Source organism: Tursiops truncatus, chromosome 12, assembly GCF_011762595.2.
Source record: "Tursiops truncatus isolate mTurTru1 chromosome 12, mTurTru1.mat.Y, whole genome shotgun sequence".
NCBI classification, from domain to species: Eukaryota; Metazoa; Chordata; class Mammalia; order Artiodactyla; family Delphinidae; genus Tursiops; species Tursiops truncatus.
The window spans coordinates 87054221-87081140 of NC_047045.1; the positions used below are offsets into that span (position 1 = coordinate 87054221).

A 26920-nucleotide genomic window follows, 5' to 3' on the forward strand; every position below is an offset into this window, starting at 1 on the left:
TCTCAACCACTGCGCCACCAGGGAGGCCCCACTTACTGTCTTTTAATTTACTAATTTCACGTCATAATTCCTAATCATCTCTCTCCCTCCCTCCCTCCCTCCCTCCCTCTCTCTCTCGCTCTCTCTCTCTCTTTATATATATATATTTATATATATTCTGCCTCATTCTCTTTAACTCCTGTATTCTGTGTAAGGATGTTTCACAGTTATGCTTTGTAACTAGACTACGGTCCATTTGCATTTGTTTTGTTGCTGTGGAGGTTACTCATATCAGTGGTTACAAACACAAGGGGAAAATACTGAAAGGTCTGAGTCCTCCCTGTTCCCCTACGCACCACCTGGTACCATACCCTAGACTCAGCTACAGTTAAGGTTGTTTTTAATTCTTCTAGTTCTTTTCATTATAACTCTAAATAATATACATCCTGACCCATCAACCGTAAATAGCATATTTTCAAAGGATAAAATTTTATCTTCTCTTTCAGCTCCTAATTTTAAAACTTACATTACTTTTAGTTCTAATGGTGGAAGATTTTGTGACTTTATTTACCTAAGTCATTATTTAGACACGTACATATTCCCTATTGGCTCCCTGCAAAGGGAGATGAGGAAATTAGTATATTTACTCTCTCTCACCCCCCCCACCAACGTTATAAGTCTGAGTTCTACTTTTATACTGTCAAGAATTTGCATTCGCCTCTGCAAGTATGATTACATCTTTCAAACTTTGCCCATAACTGACTGAAAACACTCAGCAGCATTCACGATATTAGGGGTACAGCAGGTCTGTAGGCAGCTCGCATATGCCTTTCAGCTGAACCTTTTCTGCACCCGGGTCAGCCTCCAGCTGTCAGCACTGAGATGACTTGGTGTCAGCTCTGGCTTTTACCGGCCTCCCGAACCTCCTCCGCTTCGCCCACCGCCCCCAAAGCCCCCGCCTCCGGAGACGCCCGAGGCCCCGCCCCCGCTCGAGGCCCCGCCCCGACGTGACGGCTGGCTGCGCGCCGGCGTCGGGAGCGTGGGCTGACCCGCGTTGCCGCGCGCCGTGCGGGCTGCGGCAACCGTCGGCAGTCGGCGCGGCTTGGGCGGTTGTCTTGGAGAAGCAAGATGGCGGCGACGGCGGCCGCGGTAGTGGCGGAGGAGGACACGGAGCTGCGGGACCTGCTGGTGCAGACGCTGGAGAACAGCGGGGTCCTGAACCGCATCAAGGTTGGGCGGGAGGCCGGGGGGCCGGCGGAGGGGAGGCCGGCCGCGGGCGTCACAAAGGGGCAAGGGACGCATCCGGCGGGCCGCCTGGGCTGAGGTCCGAGCTCGCGGGCCACCTCGGGGCGGTCCGCGCTCGGGTCGAGGGTCTCTCCCGGGGAGCTTCCGGGCCGCGCGGCGGCGAGCGGGTGTGGGGGGGCCCGGCCAGCCTTCGTCGGAGGAGGCCGACCGGCGTCCGGTGGTCGAGTCGCCCGCTACCCACTCTGGTCCCGTTCCAGGCCCGGTGGTCGAGTTGCTCCCCGCCCCTGGGTCTCCCCCGCCCCTGGGTCTCCCCCGCCCCTGGCCTCTGCTGCTGGGCAGCGAGCCCCTCCCGCTGGCGGTGACGAGCGGGTGGCGGGCTGCTTCTCGGAGTGTACTTTGCAACCTTGACGCGACCGATGGGCGTCATGAAGGACCGGAAATCAGGATCGCAGCCAGAGTGATGGGTGCTGACAGTGCCAGGGGGACAGACGGTGGGCACGGGGCACAGAGAGCTTGCGCCCCTTCGTCAGGACCTCTCGGGACGCCTTCTGGTCTCTCTTTGCACCTGCCTGCTGAGCGTTATCATCTTGCTAGTTTTCCCTTTGCCTTTTGAAATTTCAGCTGGTGAGCTTCTTGTCCTGAAAATGTCCTGAGATCATTTTTGTTCCTTTACCCCTGCCCCCCGCTTTTTTTCAAGGCTGAACTCCGAGCAGCTGTGTTTTTAGCGCTAGAGGAGCAAGAAAAAGTAGAGGTACGAAATCTACAAAGTTTAATGACTGTATTCGTTTATGTTTAATTTGTAATTACTTAAAAGCCACTCTGAAACAGTGTTCAGAGGAGTGTGTAGCCAGGGACAATTTTGAACTAAGGATTAAACTTCTTTACTGTTGGGAGAGGGTCAAGATTATTCTCTTTTCATGTATATTTTAGAGGTTTGGAGTAATCTAAAGAAAGTTAAGGCACCACAACTCTGAGGCCAATAGTAAATCTCATAGATCTCTTTCCCTAGGGGAAATCCAGAACACCTGAAGAAACGGTTTCACAGTAAGTGGGTTTACTGCGGGACCCCTTAGAACCTTTAATATGCTAATATGCACTGTGAATCCCCACCAGGTGGGAGGAATATCGTATGCAGCTTTTCTCCAAGTTATCCGGTCACCCAGTTATTTTATTTCATGTATGTATGTATGTATGTATGTATGTGTGTATGTATGTACGTTTGCGGTATGCGGGCCTCTCACCGCTGTGGCCTCTCCCGTTGCGGAGCACAGGCTCCGGACGCGTAGGCTTAGCGGCCATGGCTCATGGGCCCAGCCGCTCTGCGGCATGTGGGATCTTCCCGAACCGGGGCACGAACCCGCGTCCCCTGCATCAGCAGGCGGACTCTCAACCACTGCGCCACCAGGGAAGCCTCACTCAGTTATTTTAAAATCATGTAGTCTTTCTTATGTCAAAGGTCCTGTCACTTCTCTCTGTATAAGTATATTTAGTTTTTTCTCTCTACGGCACGTCCTGCCACCATCTTGAGTAAATATCCTGGAACCTGCCGTCAGCAAGCGTTACTCCATAATCAAGGCCTTCAGCTTCCTCTGTGACAAATCAGCCTCTTCTCCTTCTCACTTTAGACCTAGATGCCTTGCTCCTCTGTCACTTCATGAAGGTCTTCACTTCTGTGTTTTTCCAGACATGTCTTCTCTTAGCTGCCTCTTGTTCTTAGCTGGTCTGGACCCCATGGTCCATATCTCAAAAATCCTCACTACCTCGGGCCTCCCTGGTGGCACAGTGGTTGAGAGTCCGCCTGCCGATGCAGGGGACACCGGTTCGTGCCCTGGTCCGGGAAGATACCACATGCCGCGGAGCGGCTGGGCCCGTGAGCCATGGCCGCTGAGCCTGCGCGTCCGGAGCCTGTGCTCCGCAACGGGAGAGGCCACAACAGTGAGAGGCCCGCGTACCGCAAAAAAAAAAAAAAAAATCCTCACTACCTTGTCTTCCAACCATACTTGATTTGGGGAAAAATCTTAAGGGTCATTTAGTTGAGCCGATTAACGCCCCTCCCCGTTTGTGTCCGTCTGCGCTCGAGCGGTCCCCGCGCTGGACTGCTCATGTTCCTGGTTGGCGGTTCCAGCCTCTGAGGCCGTGAGCTGCTGACCCTGATTCTCGTCTCTGCTCAGCAGCTCCCACTTCGCCTTCACGTTAGCCTCTTACATCACCTGATTCCTTCACTGTTGACAGACGGTCTTGTCTCTCCCTTCACTAAATAATAGAAGCATCAGATCCTAATTTTTTGTGTCCTCCCCCACAATCTGTCACTCATCTCAGAAAAAGCTCCCCTGCATCTGTGTTCATCTGTTTCTCGTTCCTTCCTGCTTTAGTAGAGGCGACTCTATCTTGTCCAAGAATAATCACTTTCTCTGGGTTTTACCTTCTAGGTGTTAGGTCAGTGCCTCTTCTATACGCTGTTAATCTTTGGCCTCTCCCTTTCTGCTGGCTCTTCTGTTGAGCATGGAAACATGTTTACGTCTCTCTCGAGGAGAAAGCTGATTCCCTTGACTCACGTTCTGCTTTTTAATACCTCTGCAACTTTTTTCCTCAGTTTTGAAAGACTGTGTCTGTCTTATACCTTTCCTTGAGCTCCAGGCACCCTCTAATTCATTAACATCTTAAATCCATCACTACTACACCTAAGTAATTTCTTTTGTTGCTGTCAAGAAGAATCTCCTAATTGAGTATATCTCAGTCCTTACCTGTCTCAGTCCTTACCTTAGCAAAAAGTAGTTCCTGTAGTAATCAGTAGTTATAGAATGGGTTTAGCCATCATTTTGTGGGTGACAGTATTTAACTTAATATCTTTGCCAAAAAATTAAACTTTAGTCTACATTTTGTAGTCGTTTGGGGATAAATGTATAACACTTAAAATATTTCATTTTTTAACAGAACAAAACTCCTTTAGTCAATGAGAGCCTGAAAAAGTTTTTAAATACGAAAGATGGTAAGATGTTTGTTGTTGTTTATTTTGTCTGTCTCTGAATTTTCAAATCTTGACTCCATTTGGGAGAAATGAGGAATTTCAGATTAGTTTTTGAAGTATCTGATTCTTCTAGGTGCTCATTTTAAATTGTATATTATTGTACAACTGAGTTGCCATTAAATATCAGTGGTCATGGGAAATTGTTGGTTACAGCCAATTTTATTGTAAAAAGCTGATTTTCCTGTGAAAAGCAAAACACTCATCCATTTATGAAATGTCACATTGTGTCGCTGATAGTTCCAGACCAATGGTCCTAATGCAGAAATGGCGGAACTGAGATGTTCATCACTTCATTGTATTATTCAAGAGAAGAAATTTGCACTTTGAAACATTGAGAAACTTCTTTTCTCCCTTTACTGTAGTTATCTTACTTCTGTGTCAGTGAGGAGGCCTCGGGCTCCTAAAGACCCTCTCCCACCTTCTCTTTTGCTCTTTGCAGGCCGGCTGGTGGCTAGTCTCGTTGCCGAATTTCTTCAGTTTTTCAATCTTGATTTTACCTTGGCTGTTTTTCAACCTGAAACTAGCACAGTAAGAATGATGCTTTTTATGTCTGTCTCTGAAACTGCCTTTGATACAGATGGGTTCATTACAAGCTGAAAGTTAACAAAATTTGACAACTTACTTAGTTTAATCTTGCATAAAGATTATATTTTATAGTTGATTATCTTTTTCTCAAAAGCCATCTGAGCTGTCAGATAGCTGGCATCAGTGTCCCTGCTTCACATAACTTGACAGAAGTGTTGTTATAGAGTTAACTTGTTCTGCTCTAAGCCTATACCTGGTAATGGAGACTTTGAATGCAGAGACTTGGTAAAAGAAATATATAATTCTTAAAAATGGATGTTTCATTCCTTAGAAAAATGGCCTCTTTGAGTTTAGAGATGTCTTTAAGTTCTGAAAATATTTTTCTTTAATCTCTGAAAATAACTTTTCTATATTTTGGTGCATTTATACTTCTTTATATCTTATTTCTTTCCCAGTTTCAAGGTCTCGAAGGTCGAGAGAATTTAGCCCGAGATTTAGGAATTATTGAAGCAGAAGGTACGGTGGGTGGACCCTTATTATTAGAAGTGATCAGACGCTGTCAACAGAAAGAAAAAGGGCCAACCAGTGGGGAAGTAAGTACAGTCCTGCCCTTTGTTACCTGTTTCTGTTTTCCAGTCATTGCCTGTCTAGTGCGGCCACGCAGATTAGTGCATACGTAATGAGTCGGATTTAAATAAAAAGAGGTTATTCCTTCAAAACAAAAGAAGACATACTCAGAGATTGTATAAATGCACATTTTGATGATAATTGGAGGTGCGGTAGCTCTGAGGCTGCTGCCGCACCTGTCCTGGGGAGTGATGCTCAGATCAGGGAGTTCAGGGGCTGGGCTGTGTGGAGCCAGTCCCAGCTCCTCCACTAACTAGCCTCCGGCCTTGGTCCTCCTTTGTGGATAGGATGGTAGCCTTCGTTGCAGGCGTCGTGGGGCTTACAAGCGTGAGTTAGTCCACGCGTGAGTTAGTGCATGTGAAATGCTGAGAACACTCAATTGTTGGTTGTTACTTTTACTACTATTTTTAAACGTAGAAGGGCTGAATTATAGACTAGTTAACAATTTTTTGAACTTAAAGGCTTTTTTAAACTAGGCTTAAAACTCTAAGCTATTGATTTTGCAGTTTCTAAACATTTTCATACTTCGTTTTTTTGATTAGCCATTGTCTTTCTTATCCTTTCTTTTTAGAAATCGTGCTAATGAGATTAATGGTCTGACTTCCTTTACAAACATTAGTGTTACATAAAGATACTGTTTCATGGATGTAGACAACATCGTGACTGTTCCAGATACCTGGTTGAAAGTGTGCTTTTAGGTCAGGTTGGTCTGTAGGAATGTGGAAGGTAATGGGCTTTGGACTTGTGATGCTGGAGAAGAACACTAGGTGTGGATTAGCCCACTGAACTCAGTGAAGCTTGTACCAGAAGTGCATTTTAGCCCCCCCTTAAAAACCAGGTTGCTATGCCCACATCTTTTCAGTCTTTTCTATTCATGATTGCTGAATTAATTCAGCTCTTCCTCTATTTCTTCCCTCTTTAAACGTTACAGTGACTATGTAATGGCAACTGAATAGTCTCCAGGTTCCTCAACTTGAAGATCCTGCATGATGTGGCACGAACCTGGCTTTCTAGCCTTACGCCTTTTTTTGAAATGTGCAACCTTGTGCGTAGGCCAGGTGGAGCTTACCTGTGAAATGGCTTTTGCTTTCTTGCCTTCCCCCTTTTCTCATCTATTCTGCACCTGAAATGGTACATCCTCTCCCATACCTAGCTGTGCAATGTTACCATCCACGGTCTCTCTCTTTTTTTTTTTTTTAGTATATTTATTTTATTTTTTGGCTGTGTTGGGTCTTCTTTGCTGCGTGCAGGCTTTCTCTACTTGCAGCGAGTGGGGGATATTCTTTGTTGCGGTTCGCGGGCTGCTCATTGTGGAGGCTTCTTTTGTTGCGGAGCACGGGCTCTAGGCACACGGGCTTCAGTAGTTGTGGCTTGCGGGCTCAGTAGTTGTGGCTTGCGGGCTCTAGAGCGCAGGCTCAGTAGTTGTGGCTCACGGGCTTAGTTGCTCCACAGCATGTGGGATCTTCCTGGACTGGGGCTTGAACCCGTGTCCCCTGCATTGGCAGGTAGATTCTTAACCACTGCACCACCAGGGAAGCCCCACCATCCATGTTCTCTTGACTCTGACTTCGGGGACGTTTTCTCTTGTTTTTACTCACTCCCTCTTGGCAGCCCCTGTAATTTAGTGCCTCATCCCGCATAGTTGTAATAGTTACCTGTTTTTTTTAAAAAATTTAATTTTATTATTATTTCTTTTAGACAGCAGGTTCATATTAGTTATCCATTTTATACATATTAGTGTGTACATGTCAATCCTAATCTCCCAGTTCATCCCACCCCCCCCACTCAGTTACCTGTTTTTATGGGAGTCGCTTATATCTATGAATAACGCAGCACCAGGAGCCGCTTTTGGAATGTACTCCTGTTTTTATGAGAGTTGCTAGTTGATTTTTTTTGAGACAGTGAAGTAAGGAAGCAAGTCAAGGGAAGGTAGAAAGAGTAGATCTTTGAGAATCACAGGACAGTGTTAGTGTGGCGAGTTGGGAAAGCAAAGTGAGAAGGTTAAATAACTCTGGAAAGGAAGCTTGGGGGCATGTTTAAATGTGGCCTGAGTATAGCCTGTTCAAGGTGTTTGGGTGAAATACTCAGCAGGTAATTAGAATCACAAATCTGTTTGCTTTGTGTTTTGGTAAAATTTGAAGAAAATCTAATGAGGATATTTATATTAATAGGAAGAAATAAAAGTGCCAATATTGTATAGTGGTTTTAAATGCTGATATTCTGTTGAGGTATAATTGGTATGTTCATGCTTTATTTTAAATGTTTTAATTTTAAACTGTGAAATATTTCAGGGTGCACTAGATCTATCTGATGTACATTCTCCACCAAAGTCACCAGAAGGAAAAGCAAGTGCACACACTCCTCCCAGTAAGGTGAGTGGGCTAAGGCTCCACGGGGCTCTGCTTTCTGTCTCTACTCTTGTTACAAGTTTTGTTGTTGTTAAAGTGCTTTCTTGTCTTTGATGAAGTATATATTTTAATGTTTATTTATTTATTTATTTATTTAGAGAGTCTTCTAAAACTTTAATAAGCTCCTTTGGGACCATTATTGCAAGACAATAGGTTTTTAAAAATGCCACGTAAATATGCTCTTAAATTTTTTGTCGACAATTTATATGTTGAGCCACGTGAGATTTTGATCTCAGTATACACTTTCCATTTTTAAAATACTGAATTTATTAAAAAAATTTTTTGAATTTTTGAAAATTCTTTTGCTTTGATATTGTTTTGAATATTGTATCGTAGAAAGAAATATGCTGTTAAATAACAGAATTGTAGGATGTTTGGATTCATTTGGTGCTTTGAGCGTTTTGTCCTTCAATTAACAAGGAAATTTACTTTTCATTTATAAATTGCTGTAATTTGAGAATACCAGGCTCCAACATATAGAATTGTTATGTTGAATACTGTAGACAGGGGCCCAGATTTGGAATTGTAAATGACCATGATTTTTTTATACTAATGAGATATTTTAAGGATTTATAAAAAGTCTATGCACTCTGGTTATATTTGTATGAGCTGTTAAAGTTAAGGCCTTCTGATTTCAGGGGTTTGGATTAACGGAGAAAACAATTGTGTGGAACCTTTGAATTTAAAATCAAGGCTCTCTGTAATAGTAGGAATGGATAGAAAGGTGGTGGTCTGGAAAGGCATCTTCCTGTGCCTGGCTGAGCACAGCACGGTGGATGAACCAGCCCATCTTACCCCAGGGCGGGCTTGGGTCTGATTGTGTTGTGTGACTTCCTCTGACTTCTGTTTGGAGAGGTGCCGTGGAGTACATCCCCAAGGTGGCTCCTGGTGCTGTGTTATTCGTAGATACAAGTTGTGTCTTTTTAAATTAGGTGAACGTCTGGAGGGCAGCAATTGTGCTGCTAGGTTCCTTGCTTTTCCAGATGCCTGGGCGTAGACACCAGTGAATGGTTCCTGTTGCTGTTTATTGCTGGTTCTTTGATTTTGTTGCTCCTTTTTATTTTTTAGATTTAGAAATCAGAGGAATGCTGTGCCTTGGGAACGAGGCTCTCACGCTGCTGGTAGCTGTTCTTTTTCCCGAGGCCTAGTTAGCCTTTCCTAATAGGGTCGGTTGGTCTTGGAAGCATTTTCCCGTGATGCTCGTTGGAGGCTGGAACCTGCTGTACAGGGAGAACGAGGTCGTGAGTGAATCTAAAATTCACTTCAAATTAAGTGCCAGATATAAGAGCCTTAGTAAAAAGAAAGGTTTGCTTTCTGTGAAAATATCTGGCTTTAGAGGGATTAAAATTAACCATATTCCAAAACACGTATTAACACCTATAGTATTGAGTTATTTGGAAGTTCTCTTTTTAGCATATTATTTTCTAAAGCATATTGGCAGTACTAATTTTCCACATATTGTGTGTCTTCAAGATAAAATGTTAATGCCTGTTTTACATATCCGTATGCTCTCTACATAAAAAGAGTTTTAAGCTCTATCATGAGAATTATCAAGAGAATCTTAAGTTTTAAGTCAGGAAATGTTGCTCTAAATACAGAGAAGCGATGGTAATTTTTAAGGTGTCTCCAGGTGGTCCCTGCTTCTGCCACCTTCCGATGGTTTTCAGCCTTGCCGGGGCTGTCAGTCGCATCATCGGCCCGCGGGTGCAGTGAGCACTTCCGGACACTGTGGCCCGTCTCTAGTGGGGCTGGATGGGGTCTGTTTTAAGACAAGGCATTCTTTTGGCAGTTAGACCGCAGATCCCCTGTCGTCCTACAGAGTCTGGATTTGGGATTCCAGCCCTTGCCCCACCCTTTTCTTGCCCACTTTCTTCTCTCTCTGAGGTCTTTGAGTGGTTTGGGGGCTCTACGAAGGGCCTACAGGGCGCCTCATCGGTCTGGAGAGCACTAAGAGTTCCGGGAAGTTGGGGCCAAGCACGGGGCCCAGCCAGGCCCTTAGAAGCGCGCTTTGTGTCCTCCCGGGGAAGGAGAGGTGAGGCCGGGGCGGGCCCAGAGGAAGCTGCTGAGGCGTGCAGCTGGCTTTCTTAGCGCGCTGCTGGACGGAGCGCGACAGGACTGAGTCCCCACCCACAGGAGCTGAGCAGGGGCTCTGGTCCCTACGTTGAACCCCGGGACTGTCGGAGGGAGAAATTAAACGTGAGCTGAACCACTTTAGGAAGAGTGTGAAGAAAAGAGTAAAACAGTGGATTTCAAAATGAAGCATATTAGTTAGATTTTCCATTTTTAAGAAATTTTCTAATAGGAATCTGTATTGGTTTGGTATGAATTAGTTTATTTTTAAAGATTTATACTTTGTGGTAAAATGTCATTTTATTCTCATGCTCAGATACCAAGGTATAAAGGACAAGGTAAGAAGAAGCCAAGCAGGCGGAAGTCTGGTGCCAAGGTAACGCGGGGCGGCCGAGGAGGAGAGCGGCCTGGGCTGGGCCGACCGCCGGCCTCACGCGGGCCTCCTCGGGCGCTGAGTTCCCACTGGCCTAGGGTTACGTTTTCCTTCGAAATGTCACTTTCTTTTATCTGTGATCAGAACATGCCAAAGTCATGGTGACGTAAAAGAAAAAGTAGTCTGACTTTCAGTTTTTATCCAGGTGAAAATCATAGTGCTGTATTTTAAAACTCTGCTCTCGGTTTTGCTTTGAGAATTCCTTGTTTTTTTGGCAACAAAACCAAGTTGAAGATACTTACTTTCCTCTTGAATGGATGGTCACCTATGTATTCTTAACGTTATGATTTTTATCTGAGGTAACTAGAACATCAGACTACTTTTTGGATAAGTTCCAGTCGATGAGTAAAGGCCAGCCCTGGTTTCCTTCAAGACACTTCTGTTTGTGTTGAGCAGCTCGTCAGCCCCTGCACGTGTTAGCCTTTCTGAGCGCTGCCCCACAGCAGACTCACGGGGGCGCCGCTGTGTCACCGCCTTGGCTGCTTTTTCTCCTTCCCAAAAGATCTGAGAATTCGACTAAGCTAGTAGATGAGCTGCTTATAAAATTTAAGTATTGGAGTTCTCAGAAGCATTAATTATCTGTATAGTTCTTACACTTATTTCGAATAAGATCAAGTTATTTAACGTTCAACTGTGTGAGAATATCACTAGTCCTTGTTGAGCCTGTAGGTTTATGTGTAGATTTTTTCACTAAGTTGAGGGCTTCCAAAATTAAAGGCTTTTGAACAATTGTATTTGCTGTGTTAGCTGGCTTTAGTTCTAGTGGTTTCAATGGTAAGTTCCTGTTAGTATATTTGTTCACACTATTCTTTATGCACTACTACATGCGAAGATGTTTTTAAATGTATTCGAGTATGTTTGAACATTTACATAGTGAAAGTCTTTGTTAAGTGCTGGGGGCAAGACAGATTTAACATGGGTCCTCACTTAAGCAGTTTATGGTCAAACTGGAGACGTGAGACAGACCTTAAGAAAAATAATTAAGCATATAAACTAGCATGCCTTTTTATAGATGTTTTAAGTCAGTTTCTTGTACTATTTTAAAGTATATTTCGTAATATTAAATTTTAAAAATCTTGTTGGTGTCATGAGTTTTAAAGAAGTTAAAACGTTTGAAAGCAGTTGATACGTAGAACCAAAGCCACTAGGAGACACATTTCGCTTTGTGTGCTGGACGCAGGGGCGAGGGCGCAGACATCGTCCCCCCTCGGCGCCTCCCTCTCACGTGCTCTGCGGGTGACTGAAGAGGCTGCACAGGCCTTATTCTGGAGCTGCAGGCTGCACGTCAGGCCCCTTTTATTTCACGATTATATTCCTGAGCCCAAAACACTTCCTCAGCAACTTGGAAACCTTTTCCATTCTATTTCCCTGTTCTTGTTTCCAAATTGCGTCTATAAGAAGTCCGTGTTGTACCCAGCGTTGCCTGTTTCCAGCCCAGCAGAGGAGCCGTTAGCTCTCCCTCCCTCTGCCTTCACCTTTTGCCCTGTGCATGCAGCAGGGTCCCAGTACCCTTAGTATCCTAACTTTCTTAACATCTTAATAATCCAAATCCTGAGCTGCATCTGGTCATGGGGGTTGTCCACAGCCAGGCTCCAGGGGGAGCCGTTCACAGGGTAGGTAGTGGCACCTTCGGGTGGGCAGAGCTGGGAGTGGTAGCCCAGGGCGCCCAGTAGGAAGTGTCTGTGTCTTACTGTTTCTTTTGCCTGCGGGGAGGCACAAGTATTAACTGCTCATTCAGAGACTTCTGGCTGTTTTCAGAGAAGCTATATTCATATCAGAAATAAACTTTAAAAAATCAGTTACATGTTTAACTGGTTTGTACTTAGTATTGTAAGCCCGTTAATATGCAAAGCAAAATCTAAGGGTTTTGAACTAATTTAATTTGAGTAAAAATAAAAGTTACGTTTCTTTTTGTTATTGTTGTAGGACAATAAAGGATGCTAGAAGAGTTAGAGTACAAGATGCATAAATATTAGATGGGAGGGCATTTCTTTAACGAGTTAAACATTTTAAATGTGCATTAACACTTCCAGGGTATCATCCGTAATAATCTGTTTTGGTGCGAACCGTTTTGTTGTACCAAGCATGGTGCTAGTTGTCTGAAAAAAATAAATGCATTTTATTTATTACAACAGACTTTTGGTAGGCTCCACTAAGGTTTTTACCATTCAGTTGAAAAAACTAAATAAGGTATTTGATGTTTTCGTTTGTTTTTAACATGAAGCTGTTTTAATCATCACATTAAATGTAGCATGGAAGGTTATCCTTTCTTTTCATAATCGATTTTTAGGTGTTTTAAAACTGATTTGTGTTGAGGTGTTTTTTTGCTTCAAGTTCTTAATAAATGACATTTCTAAATTTGTTCCTTGTTTTCAAAATTCTGGGATAAGCCCAGCTTTATGTTGATTTAGGGCATTGATGGGGATCACGTGTTGTGTACGTTTGGGAGCGTGTGTTTCCGCATCTTTTGCGGCTGCCTTCGGGTTTTCGAGCTGTAGAAATGATCCCCGAAAGTATAGTCTCACCTTAGGGTTTTCTAGATGAACAAAACAGTATTACTCGGTACACACACGCGCGCGCACACACACACCCCCACACCCACCACCCCCTCAATGAAGGGATGCACGTGGGTGAACAAGATGCCAGCACTTGGCCCATAACCCATAATTGTGCCTGGCCTTCTGCTTCAGATCCCAGACTTCTTGTCCGCTGAACCTGCGAGCTGGCTGCACAGGGTAAGAGAGCAGAGCCGCTGGACAGAGGGTAATCTTCAGGCCGATTTCACAGCCAGACATTGGTTCTCATGTGCATCTGTGGGAATTACAGATTGTTTATACGGGATGTACAGAAAAACTGAGTTTTTAGAAAGAGGGGCTTGTATGTCTGTTTTGTGGTTTTCAAATTCCACAGTGTTTACTTTCTAGATAAGTAAATTAAACCTTTAAATATATGTGTGTTTTACACACATATACAATGGTAGTAAAACTACTTTTCTAAAGAATTCATTAGTAAGTCATGGGTCACAAACTGTCTTTGGCGGAGTCGGGGAGGGGAGCTGCAGGCTGAAGTGTGGGCGGGGAAGAGAATTAGAATTGCACAAGTATTTTTGAATACTTTTGCAAAATGGGGATGTTTCTTTGGCTTTGCTGTTCCTCTGTTATGAACAGTACAGATTAAGCCTTTAGTTTAGAAAAACAAAATTATTTCTTCCAGGTTTTTAAGACATTCTACTGATAATTCAGTTTTTGGCTACTGGAAAATTGGTAGTTATTTCTCTGTGAAACTTCTTTATGATGCTGATTTGCTGTTAATCTAGAAATGATTGAAATCTTGAATGTGTAAGTATACTAGTAGAAAATTAAACATGCACTAGAACTTCCTTACAGTTTGGCTGTAATTTACCATAAAGCTTATTAACCCTGGGGTCCATCCAAGGGCTTAAGTGACTGCTGTAGTGCTGTGCAGTAGGCCTCCTGATCTGGAAAGACAAGACTTTGTTATGTTTTATTATAATTACCTCTTAGTTCCTCGGGCAGCTGTAACAAAGCACCACAAAGTTGGTAGCTCGAAACAGCGGAAGTTTACTGTCTCACGGCTCTGGAGGCTGGAAGTCTGAGATCAAGGTGTCTGCGGGATTGCCTCCTTCTGAGGCTGGGACTCTGTTGCCGGCCTCCCTCCCGGCTTCTCGCAGCTCGCAGCAGTCCTCGGTGCTCCTTGGCTTGTAGACACATCGCTCCAGTCTCTGCCATCATGTTGACCGGGCTTTCTCCCTGTGTGTGCCTGTCCTCTCTTGTTGGGACACCAGGCGTATTGAGTTAGGGGCCTGCCCGCCTCCACTGTGCCCTCCCCTTAACTGGTTACATCTGTAGTGACCCTACTTGTAAATGACTGCACATTCTGAAGTACTGGGTGTTAGGACTTCAACTTACCTTTTGGGGGGATGCAGTTTAACCCATAATAACCTCCAAGGCTTCTGAGGTTGTCCAGGGAATGAATTCTAAGGCATTGTCATAGGAATTTTTTTTTTTTGCTTGCATTTCTTTATTTTAAACAATTCTTAATCTTAGCTGTTTAGATTTATCCTGAGTCTTAATTTGTCCACATCTAGGTGATAGAGACTTAAGTAACTGAAGTTTGTGTATGAGACTTGTCTTAAGCCATGATAAAAGTTTTTTAAACAGATCCCAGTCTATTTCAATTTCAGTTATAAGAAATAGACCATATTTTCACTAGACCAGTTCTTCTTCCTGTGTTCTCAATATCAGTTGATAGTCTCCAAAATTGAAACAGGGAGCCATTCTGAAATCTCACTCCGCTCGCAGTTCCCATATTAAATCCATTACCACGTCCTGCTAACTTAACTTGTATGTACTTGTCTGAACTGTCCCGTCTAATTAACCCTTATTCTAGCTGTCAGTTTCCTCATAGGCAAAATGGAATGATACTGTGTCATTCCTGTCAGCATTATTATGCCAGCTTTACAGGTAAAGAAATGGAAGCATAGGGAGATCAGGGCCTTGTGTAAAGTTACAAAAAAGAGTTGGGATTTACACACAGCATCCAGCTGCTTCTACAAATCCCTTAAATCCCTTGTACCTTTTTTTTTGGAGTTTTACTCAAACAGCCTCCTAACTGCTCTCCTCTTTTAAGGGTTTTGGCTCTTCAAGTTTGTTTTTTACGTAGTCACGGGATCTTTCTAATCTGCAAACATGACTCCTCCGTGAACTCTCTCTGTGATCTGGGACCTGTCTTGCTTTATTCTGCTGAGCCTCGCTTTAACTTCACACTTTAGCGATTCTGAGCTCTTTGTGTTTCTTGGTGCGTATCCGTTGTTTCTCAGTTTTGTGCCTTTACTCTAGCTAATCCACTGCCTAGAATACCCTGTCCTTAACTCCTGTCTTCAAAGTTCTGTTTATTTTTAAAACTCAGCTTAGACATCTTTACCTCCAAGAAGACATTTTAAAGCTTCCTTTTTTTTAAGTTTGTATTTGGTGTCTCCCATGTGTATCTCCATTACTAAACTTACCATTTAAAAATCTAAAAAATAAAAAAATAAATAGATCCCAGGGTATATGCATCGTGAGTTGATCTGTTGTTGCTCAAAAACTTTGGACTTCCTCCATGGAAAATTGCTCTTAAAGTTTTGCAGTACTTTTGTTTCAGTCTACAGAATGTTTTGATAAATGCTTCTCCTCTTAGTGTGCATTTTTTTTTAATAGTAAAAAATATTTGGAATTAAGTTTAGTGAATTCATTACTAACCCGGTTAGGTAATGGTCTTTTTGATAAAAAATGAGCCATAGTTACGAAGTGATGACACATTCCTACGTGATTTAGAAATTGATTTTGACAGCGCTTCCAAAGCAGATTGCATGTTTTTAAAGTTTAATTTTACTCCACAGATAAATAGAGCTATAATTTTAAAACAAATTATTATTTTAAAAAATACGTATTGTGTTGAACATCATAATGTGCTACTCCATGAAACTTGTCTTCCTAAAACTAGTCTTTTGTTTCATAGCAAGACTAAAACCTGTCAAAAATAATCATGGATCTGTATTGGTTATTAAGTTCAGATAGTTCATCATATGGACTTAAATTATGTTGCTGTGAATTCATGGGGAGGAAAGGCTTTGTTGGAATAATGATTGTTTCCTGTAATGCGCTTTACATTTGTATCTGTCCGTTTCATGTCAGGTGTCCTTTTGAATTTTCTCACGGATGCTTTGAAGGAGACAGTCTTGCACTGTCTCAGTATCTGTAATCATAAATGTGTTTAAACAGCACAAGAATGCAGGGTATTTATTTCCAAATGCATATTCCTTTGAAAAGATACAAGTCAATTTTTAAAATATTTATAAATGAGAAATTATAACGGGCATGAATACACTTAAGAAATACATAGGTGGGTGGTGCTTCTCTGTAATTGATAATAATAGGAAGACTTCAAGAAAGTTGTTGGGAAGTTTGAAAATGTGTCTGCTTCTTTGAAAATATCCTATGTTGTCTAAAAGGGTGATGACTTGGTATTTATTTCTCCAGACATCTCTTTTTACAACCATTGATGTATCTGTATTAATAACATATGGAATGTATAGCCCTATACAAGGCCCTAAAAATTGTACAGCATATATCTTACCTTCTGTCAACTAATCATGGCCTCTAATTAGTGTAAAACTGTAAGTGTATATCTTACTGCATAGTACCTTCTGTCTATACACAGATTGAAAGTGCAGTCATCCTTAGTGTCTCCTTGAGTAATTTCTAACCGGCGTTATTACCACTTTTCCCCAGCTGTCCATCCCTTTTTCCTTACCTCCTGGTAATAATTGGACTTGGAAAAGACTACTGTGGTTCAATTCTTGAGGAAATTCATGCCTGAGAACATTAAATTCCTTAAAATTACATAGTTAGTAGTCAAGTGTGGACTACATCACACATTCCATGTTTCAGGAGATGCTCATCTCACACACTGTGGCATCTGACGCAGCACTGCTCTCTGTAGTGTGAAGGCTGAATCTTGGGAAACTGTCATTTTTAACCCATAAAAACTACAGTTTCATATGACTCAACCTAATAGCAGAGCATAAGCCTTTAGAGCTAACCTCTGGAATCAGACTTTGATATCAGACGCCTTTACTCCCCGGCTTGACAAGTGACTGCAGTGTCTCTACATCTCCTTTTCCATTTCTGCAGAGAAAACAGAACCTGCCCCACACACCATAAGGTTATTTTGAGGATTAAAATGAGGTAACACATGGGAAGCATTTGAAGACTTTCCATAAATGTTAGCTACTTTTATTATTACTATCATGATATTTTGGTTTTGTTGTTATTTTTATGTTGTTGACATAGAAGTGTCTAAAGACAAAAAGAAATCTGACCAAGGATAGAATAAAATTAGGTTGTGAGGGTTAGGGCTACCTGAAAACAAGAAAATACAAATACAGTGTGCAGTATATTTTCTGCTAACATCACCAGATCAGTAGGACAGGAGTAAAAATGCTTGAGAATTTTGTATGTTGGTTTCAGATATATAGAAACATATACATCAATACATGCATCCATGGACGTTGAAGGGAGGTGTGGAATGGGGAGTTACTCTGAAAGTCTAAAGACCAGTGATAAAACTAGCAAAACTTTACTTTAGAAATGTGAACGGTAAAGGCGGCATCTTTCACCTTGATGTCCGCTGTATTTGGCACTGGATGGAAAACTGCTAGTTTTATTGACGACCACTTTGTTTTAATGCTTGGTTCATTTATGTGATGAACTAATGATAATGAACTAATCTTCCTTATATCCTTTATTAGTAATGCTTTTTATTTGCGAGTTGAAAACATATTAAGGTAATTTATGAAGCAGTGATATATTTGTAAGAGGAAATGGGAAAGTTTGTGTATAAATGGGCTGGGTAAAGGTATTTCCATTTAGGGAGGGAGGAGAGGAATGGTACAAACATGTTTGACGTTTTCCCCTTCAAAAGTTAGTTATGCTCTGAAGCCTGGGGATGAACTGGTAGGTCCGGGGGGTCCCACTGCACCTCATGCAGTTGCAAGACCCCACGTGTGTATGCGCGTGCATACACAGAATTGCGTATGTTCACGTGACTTTTTTTATTATTTAAGATGCCTTATTAAAGTTTTATTTCGCCAAGGAGACCTTTTCTCTTTCCCTCTCTTTTTCTAGAAGGCCAGCAATGATGCTAGTCAGAGTGATACCAGTATCTCATCATCAGAACCAAAGAGCAAAAGTAGTCTTCACTTACTGGCCCATGAAACAAAAATTGGATCCTTGTTAAGCAACAAAAGTCTAGATGTCAAAGACAAAGCTGGTCCTTGTCCAGATGAAGATGATATGGAAGGAGATTCTTTCTTTGATGATCCCATTCCTAAACCAGAAAAAACCTATGGTTGGTGAGTAACCTGTGCTTTTATATTATCAGACTAGCGGCTTAAAAATAGAATTTCTAAATGTTTTATGTTTAAGAAATAATGAGCTACCAATGGTTCTGTAATTAGTGAATTTGTAAGTCTGATTTTGTGTCATTAAAGCCTTTTATGTTGTCAAACAATTCCAAGTTTTGAAGGACCTAGATGTTAATGATTTCAGCAGGTAGGTTTGTACTGAGTGCCTGCTGTATGCCAGGTACCGTTTCAGGTACAGGTGCAACAGTGATGGAACAGGCAAAATCTCTGCTTCCGGGAGCTCATACTCTGGACGGCAGCAGCAATAAGTTAAGAGTCCCCAGGTGCTGTGTCGCCTAGATGCAGCCCGTGTTACAGGAACTGAGAGAACGGAACGGCGGAGGGCGGGAGTGTGGGTGTGGAGGGCGGCCGGTTCTCAGTAGCTGTTGGAGAAGGCCTCACCTCAAGGGCGAGCTTATGGAGGGGAGAGCAGGCCAGGCGTTAAGCTGGGCTGCCGGAGCCCCGCACAGGCAGAGGTGAGTGGTGCGGCGGGTCCGAGGACTTGCGGCAGAGGAGCTCGCAGGAGGTGGAGTCGGGCCAGGGGCCGGGGCCACCGCAGGGCTTGGCTTGAACCCGAGGGGCCCGGAAGCCCCGGGCTGTGAGCAGCAGCGTGACTGCTCCGACGTGCGCAGTGACACGGCCCCCTGGACGCTGGGTCTCCAGGCGGGAAGCTCTTAGGGTTTTCCAGGTGAGGGGTGATGGCGGAAGTGGTGAGCAATAGGCGGTAGGGGATGTATCTTGAGTTTGGATCCAAAAGGATTTGCTGGTAAGTGTGCGAGAGGAAAAGCAATATCAAGGGCAGCTCCGGGGTTCTTCCCAGGCTGAGTAACTAGGAGTTTTTCCAACTGATCGAGGTGAAGAGCAGGGGGAGCGAGGCTGGATCGCGCAGGTGAGCCGCGCGGCGGTCCAGAGCTCACTCTCGACCAGCGAGTTCAAGAAGGTCGTCAGTGGAAAGGTGAAGCCTGTTTTCGGGTGTGGGTGTGGGCATTCAGGGAGAGGTCTGGGCTAGAGGTGACAGTTAGGGAGGCATCAGTCTTGGCTGAGGTCACAGCCGGGAGACTGGAAGAGGTCACCAAGGAAGGGGCACTGCAGCGGGAAGGGGACCCAGAGAACCGGAGGGAGAGGCGTCCTTGGAGGAGGAGGCCCAAGTGAGCAGCTGAGTTAAGTTCTGCTGAAAGTCGCCCTTTGCACTTAGCCCCGATGCCCCTCGCGGGCGGCCCTGGGGCAGTGTTAAAGGGTTAGCGTGGGTTCAGGAAAGCCTGAGGCGAGAGGACTGTATGTGGCAGAATGATTTCCTGATGAGTTTTCCTGTACAGGGTGCAGAGGGATGCGCGGTGGCTGGAGAGCGGGCATGGGGCTAGAAATGTTAAACTGCAAAGAACAGTAGCACGTACGTGTGTTGATGAGAATGATCCGGTTTTAAAGAGGAAAGATGAACGAAGTAAGAGCGGGAGAGGGGAATTCCTGGAATGCTGCACCTCCGTGCCGGCGCCGGAGGAGGTGAGAGGGCGCCGGGCCGGAGGGCGAGCCTGCGGGCTGCTGGGCACTGCCCCGCGTCCGCTGCAGGCTGGCGGTCAGGACTGTGTGCTGAGGTCAGCTGGTGGCGTCATTTGCGGCCCGCTCTCCGGGGCACGTCTGGGCTGTCATGCTGTGTTCGTCAGCTTCTGCGCTGTCCCTTGCCTGCATCTCTGGGCCACGGAAGGGACTTCGGATAAAATCCCCGACAGTGAAGCCCATGAAGCGGAGCGGTTTAATTTGTGAGACATCACACACAGTTCTAGAGAGGGGGACCTTCCTGCGCGAACCTGCAGTGATTCTTAGTCTGTTTTGCCTTGCCGGGTGTACTTCATGATTTTGAATCTGTGAAATGTATATTCTTTATTGCCCAGCTCCTGTGTTGCCTACAAGATATATTCAAGCTGCTTGTGTTTTAATGGCAGAATGTAAGAATCCCATTTAACTGTACACTTGTTTCTTGCTAGGAGAAGTGAACCTAGTAAGCAAGTAGGAAGCCTTGCATCGCTCTCGGACGCCCCCCCCTTAAAAAGTGGACTCAGCTCCCTTACTGGAGCTCCCTCATTGAAAGACTCTGAAAGTGAGTGTCTGGAAGTTCCTAGGTTTGCTGACTGAAGACGTGGACTTTGAATGCTGATGATATTTTTTTCTCTAATTAATTAAGTAGTGTATGATCATTGTTTATTTTTTCAGGAAAATATATGTAAAATCATAAAAATAGCCCATAATTTTACTACTCAGTGATATTTTCTGTTAATGTTTTATTTTTAAAATTTCTTTTGAGCATGGTCATATTCTCTATTGTTTTGTATTCTGCTTTTCCTATGCCATGGAAATGTTTTTAGGAAATTGACTTTTTAACCGTCTTCTATAATAAATAGACATTATCATTTTTAAGCCATCTCTTTTTTGGACATTTAAATTGACTTATGTAGGATTTACTTACAATTAATTTTTAAAACTTTTTTTTTTGTTTAAAACTTTATTCCGTAGATAGCACAGTAATCATCGTAAGAATGTTAAAATGCTATTCTCCCTTTAGGGATTTGGATCAGATGTATTTTTTCTATGCAGCAGAGGTAGGGATTGTTAGCTAGACGTGGAATGGCTCTCCTACTGCACACAGATGGTGACAAGACCAAGGATTTCAAAAGCAAAGCCTTAAACATGTAATCATGCAGATGAGCTTTGTACACTATATCATAGTAAATATAGGATTTAATTGGCAGAGTGTTTAGAGTATAAATGTGCCTCTTTGAGTAGATCTTTATTAGGAAATTGCTGTGGGGTTTTGCATAATCTTGTAGTACTTACTAACCATTTTGTGTTATGTGATACCACTGTAGTAGGATTTCTCGGGGCACATAAAGTAAACTAGCCATGAGTCTGTTAATTCGGCCCAGTTTCCCTCTTCTTCTCCTTTCCCAGGTATTGTCACCTTCAGTGAAGGAATCCAGAGTGTCATGATCATGTCACTCTTAATACTGACTAGGAAATAATGATTTAGAGAGGGCCTTGAGAACTGGGCACTGAAGAAATAAAAACCAATGAGGAGATAAGTTTGGTAAATGAAATAGCGATTAAATTGAAGCAAAATTTAGAAGTTCAAAGGAAAAATAAAACTGATGAGAATAATTAACTGTAGTCCATGAATTCATACCCAGTAGGGCTTCTTATAGAAGGCTGATATCTGATAGTTGGGTAGAAAATGATTTTGATGGTCAGGTTCCAATAAAAAGTAGTATGGCTACAAAAAGGATATGTAATAGTGTGGTTAAAAAAGGGCTGTGTGATACATAGTGTAAGCGCACTCTATTGTGTAATGCATAATAATGCATAATGCAGTGCAATTAATCACAGTTTGTAATTTTCTTCTTAGTTTTTGGTTATGATGTATCAACAAACCCTGTACTGCAAAAAAAAGTTGACATGGTTTAGAGACTATTATATTCTAAAAGTCAATTTAATGTGACTGTTTTTTTCTGTTCACAGGTAAAAGGGGAAACACAATTCTGAAAGATCTTAAATTGGTCAATGATAAAATCGGATCACTTGGTTTAGGTCAGTAGATTTCCAGTTGCAGTATGGACTGCTTTAAGGCGATTATTATTATTATTTTTTGCGGTACACGGGCCTCTCACTGTTGTGGCCTCTCCCGTCGCGGCGCACAGGCTCCGGACGCGCAGGCTCAGCGGCCATGGCTCACGGGCCCAGCCGCTCCGCCGCACGTGGGATCCTCCCGGACTGGGGCACGAACCCGTGTCCCCTGCATCGGCAGGCGGACTCCCAACCACTGCGCCACCAGGAAAGCCCTAAGGCGATTATTTTTTAGAATAAAATCTTAAATGAAGTGTCAGTCAGCCTACCGTGAGCACCTCATGCACAGATGGTTGGACGGTTTTTATGTATCCAGGGTTACTGTGTCGGCCAGGGGTGGAGGGAGTAGTAACCACAGCGGATTCTGTCCTCGTGGGGTTTAAACCTAGCAGGAAGATGGGTGTTAAACAGGTGCCTTACGGGTACTTTGAGTGTTAGAAGAGTCAGGCCGCAGCCTTACGGAAGCAGGGAGTAGTTTGACTTAGCCTAGCCTTGGCGATGGGGGAGCCTCTCCCAGGAAGTGACTGCTCTGCGAGACCTGCTGGGGCAGGCAGAGGGGAGAGCCTGCCGTTCGGACCGCGAGCATAGTGCGTGCCGAGGCAGAGGCGCTTCCCTGGGGCTGGCGGAATGTGGTCCGGGCCCCAGGGAGTCAGTCTGATGGGGATGGACGTGTAACAGGAACTCTGGGGTGTTGTGCCCCGTCCTGTGGCCTGGAGCAGCAGCGGGAGCGGTACTCCTGCAGCAGGAGAAGCCTCCGAGTGCCCTGGGCCACTTGTGGGCACCGTACCGCCTTCAGAACCTTGACGCTTCTGGAATAAGGCTTTAGAGCACAGTTTAGTTTGGGAGACAAAAATATTAGTCAAAGGCACTCATGTTCACAGACAGGTGCTTCACATGTGTAAAGCACGAGTCGGCAAACTCTTTCTGTAAAGGGACAGAATGGGTATTTTAGGCTTTGTGGGCCACACGTAGTCTCTGAGTGTTCTTTGTATTTTTACAATCATTGGAAAATGTAAAAGCCATTCCTAACTTGCAGGCTGTAGAAAAACAGGTTGTGGGCGGATTTGGCCTGCAGGACAGGCTTGTATGTGTGACCAGGAAGTCAGAGGCTAATGTTAGGCTCCAGCCCACTCTTCAGTGACTATTTTGTCCTTGAATTGGCTACAGAAGCCGGAGGAAGGTGGGGGAGTGGGTGGTTAGTTTCCCCCAAATCCAAACTGCAGCCCAGCTGTTCTTTTTAATGATGCCATATAATTCAGTAGTGTAGTTTTTGAAGGAAATGTGTGTCTAATTGTAGATAAATTGTGAGGTGTGTTTATATAAATATAACATATATATTTTTTCTTAAACTTACCAGGGACTGGAGAGGAAGATGACTATGCTGATGATTTTAACAGGTAAGAAAAATGGTTGGACAAGAAATACATAAATTGTAAACAGTTTCTGAACAGGAAAGTATGACAGAATTACGTTGGTGCTTATTTTAGTTTTTGATTCTCTTGTTCATATTGATTGAAGGTGAATGAAAGATAGTTAATCCAGAATTATACATTGGACTTTGAAGCGTGTTTTTGATTTTACATTAGAATAAGAACATCTGTATTATGTGCAGGGAACTTGATAAGAATAAGAAAAGGAAGTAACATGGAAGGATCAACTCAGAAGCCAGCAGAAGCAGTTGGGCCACTGGGTTGTCAGTGCTTTCGTTCTCCCCTTTCTGATCTCAGTGGGGGGAATTGTCTACATTCGGCTTAAACAAATTGCCCCCTCAAATGGTTTTTCTGATTCATGTGACATTTCTTAATATTTTGTTTTAGGTAATTTTTTTATATATGTAAAGAAAATATAACCTATGACTTGGCTAATAATTAATTTGGAAGTAATATTTGTTGTAGATATGATTAGAAATTTTAAATCAGAGTTTGAGAATTTTATGTAACTGATAGTTTTTTTCCCCCAATTTAGAATTTGTGTTTACTTCCTAACATACAGTTTTTTGAGAGATGAAATGTTTAAAATCTGGGTTTGCTTCTTTCATGCCATTGTGACCATAGTCACTAGTATGAAGCTTAGTGTTCTCATCTGGTAAATGGACTGGACTATTCCTGTGCCCTTGCTGAGTTATTTTAAGGCTCAAGTGAGATGAGAGGTATGCAATTAATGATGTGTTAATAGTTTATTCTATTTTATTTAAAGAATTAAAATAATTACATGAAAGATTGAAGAATGCTAGTTACTCTCTCTAAATGTTTATATTCAAAGTTCTTATTTTTCTTTTTTTTTCCCCCTGAAATTAGTACCAGCCATCGCTCAGAAAAAAGTGAGCTAAGTATTGGTGAAGAGATCGAGGAAGACCTCTCTGTGGAAATAGATGACGTCAATACCAGTGATCAAGTATGATGCTGTGCTTCTCCCGTGGAGTGCTGTCTGTGCCTGTTGCCTTGAGTTGCTGTAAAGCTTCAAAACTGTATACTTCTTGCAGGGCAGGAATAGAAGGGCAGACTTAGAGAGCAGATGTGGGACAGGAGGGGAAGGGGGAGGGCGGGATGAACTGGGAGATTAGGTTTGACGTAAATACACTGGCACGTGTAAACTAGATAGCTAGTGGGAACCTGCTGTGTAGCACAGGGAGCTCAGCTCGGTGCTCTGCGATGGCCTAGCTGGGTGGGGTAGGGGTGGGAGGGAGGTCTAAGGGGGAGGGGTGTGTGTACGCGTAGGGCTGATTCACTTTGCTGTGAGGCAGAAACTAACACAACGTTGTGAAGCAATTATACGCCAATAAAATAAAAATTATACTAACTAGGAGAAAAGCAGTTGAAAGTTCCGTAAAGTTTATGACGGAGTTTCCTGGTCCAAATCTAAACAGAATGTCTGTAATGAGTGTGTAAAATTGTTTTCAGTTGTCGCCTGCTTTGTTAACTGAGTGCTTGTGAAATGCTGGCGTGTTATTACTGGGGCTTCAATTGCTGTGGGTGTAACTGGGCCATGGTGGGTCAGGATGAGAGTCAGAATCGACCACCTCAGGGTGTAGACACTGTAGGTAGGAGGTCCTTTTAAGAGACGTCAGTATCGAAGGTTTGTGTGTATATAAGATCCCTGTGAATGCAGGAGCTGAAGCAGAGACTGGGGTGTGGACTGTTGTGAGCAGGCAGGGAGACAAGACAGCAGAAACGGGGAGTCAGGGTGTAAAATTAGGAGTGCGTTTTGGAGATCACATTTGACCTTTTCTTGGGCAGAGAGCAGATACTTAGGTGTATGATAGATCTGCGATGTAAGGTAGCATCTCAGGATCAGATATCAGTGCCCATGGTAAACTGGGGGTGAGTCTGCCTTTGAGGTTGTAGGTCGCTACAGCCTGGAGGTGAACCTTGCTTTCCAGAATGAGGAGAGACTCTCCAAGTGCTTGTGACTGTCAGGGACTGTCATGCAGGGAGAAGGCCTTGGAGAGAAGCAGCGTTTTATATGAATCTGGGCCCGCGTTCCTATTCTTTCATGCATGTGCTTTCTCAGGCGAGCTGCAACCTTTGATCCTCGGTTTCTTTATTCGTGAGAGGAGGTGTCAATGCCTCCCTCACAGGCTTGTTCTGAAGGTTAAGTGATAATATATAACGTGCCTTCTCTAATTCTTGAGACGGTATAAGTTTGTAATAATTTGTCTTTCTCTTTTTACCTTATGCCATCCTAAAGAGGCCTGAAAATGTTGCTTTAAAGTTATGAAAAGAGCTACAGATGGGTTATTTTAACAGCCAGTCTTCTTGTTCATGTAGAGTTCAACTGTTAGCTCAGCTTTCAAAAAAATCTCAGAAAAGGAAGAAGAAAGTGAGGGCGAGGACTTCTGCCTGTGCAGCAGTTTGTAGAACATAAGACGGCGCTTAAGCTACAGCGTAGATATTAAACATTATTTAAGACTCTGCTTGCATCCTGACACTAGTTCTTTTCTTTCTTTTGAACAACGAAGCTTGATGACCTGACACAGGACCTGACTGTGTCCCAGCTCAGTGACGTTGCGGATTATCTGGAAGATGTTGCCTAGGCGATGAAAGAAGGAAGTATTCTAATCGGCAAAGGGACAAAGGACTCTGATCAGTTCTTTTTTTTTTATCCTGGACAATCTCTCTTTGCTGGAATGTCTGCTCCCTGTTGGTGCCTGTGTTCCAAAAAGATTACAGATATTAAAAAAAATTAACTTTTGGGCTTCCCTTGTGGCGCAGTGGTTGGGAGTCCACCTGCCGATGCAGGGGACACGGGTTCGTGCCCCGGTCCGGGAAGATCCCACGTGCCGCGGAGCGGCTGGGCCCGTGAGCCATGGCTGCTGCACCTGCGCTTCCGGAGCCTGTGCTCTGCAACAGGAGAGGCCACAACAGTGAGAGGCCCGCGTACCGCAAAAAAAAAAAAAAAAAAATTAACTTTTCATTATACTAAACAAAATACTCCTATTTGAGACCATGCGTGGAAGATTCAATATTCTTAATGTGGTTTAGCTACGTGCTTCTCTATGGAAGTTGATTACGCTCAAATTCACTACAAGGAGCGAGTCTGTGAAATGCCAGTATTAAGCGCATAATGAAGGCGCCAGTAAAGCCGTAGGTTCCCAGAGCTCCGCGTGCGCACCTGTGGGGCAGCCGCCTGGGGTCAGGCACTTCGGCAGCAGGTGGTTCTGCAGGTAGTTGGCAGGTGGCCTGGGATTTCTGCAGTCCTGAAGCCCATCACTGTAAGTTACATTTGATAGGTTGACTTTATTTTATATTTCCTTCCATTTGGAAGGTTTGTTAGACCATTAAGGTTATATTAAACTACTCGTGTGTGCTACTTAGTTTTGCTTGTTCTAAAGATTAAAATCCAGATGTGGTTATGACTTTTGATTCATGGAATTGTCTCTGACAGCACTTGCAGTTGCCGCGCTATGTCCATGTAAGAAGCTTTATTCACAGGTTCTCCTTGTCATAGTCATAATTTATTATTTGTAAAGATGCCTTGAAACATATGAAATACCAAAATGCATCTGAAACCATTAAGCAGTGCTTTTA

The 26920-nt window shown here is 43.5% G+C and overlaps 1 protein-coding gene across 5 annotated transcripts; it reads left to right on the plus strand.

The window, feature by feature from the left end:
* Positions 1-1028: 1028 nt before the first annotated feature.
* Positions 1029-26087, plus strand: CEP43 (centrosomal protein 43). Of its 5 annotated transcripts, none has more exons than XR_004529345.2 (13): positions 1029-1209; positions 1922-1975; positions 4159-4213; positions 4692-4780; positions 5233-5370; positions 7696-7776; positions 10199-10258; positions 18004-18230; positions 20264-20376; positions 21789-21857; positions 23251-23290; positions 23948-24042; positions 24191-24287. XR_004529345.2 is itself a non-coding variant. In XM_019951746.3 (13 exons), the coding sequence occupies exons 1-13, from the start codon at positions 1108-1110 to the stop codon at positions 25924-25926; spliced, it is 1200 nt and encodes a 399-aa protein (XP_019807305.1). In that variant the 5' UTR covers positions 1042-1107; the 3' UTR covers positions 25927-26087. The 5 variants fall into 5 exon arrangements, 4 of the variants coding, with proteins under 4 accessions (XP_019807305.1, XP_033723859.1, XP_019807306.1 ...); XM_019951746.3 differs by lacking the exon at positions 23948-24042 and adding an exon at positions 25852-26087 and having other exon boundaries at positions 1042-1209; XM_033867968.2 differs by lacking the exons at positions 1922-1975; positions 23948-24042 and adding an exon at positions 25852-26087 and having other exon boundaries at positions 1043-1209.
* The last annotated feature ends 833 nt before the right edge of the window (positions 26088-26920 follow it).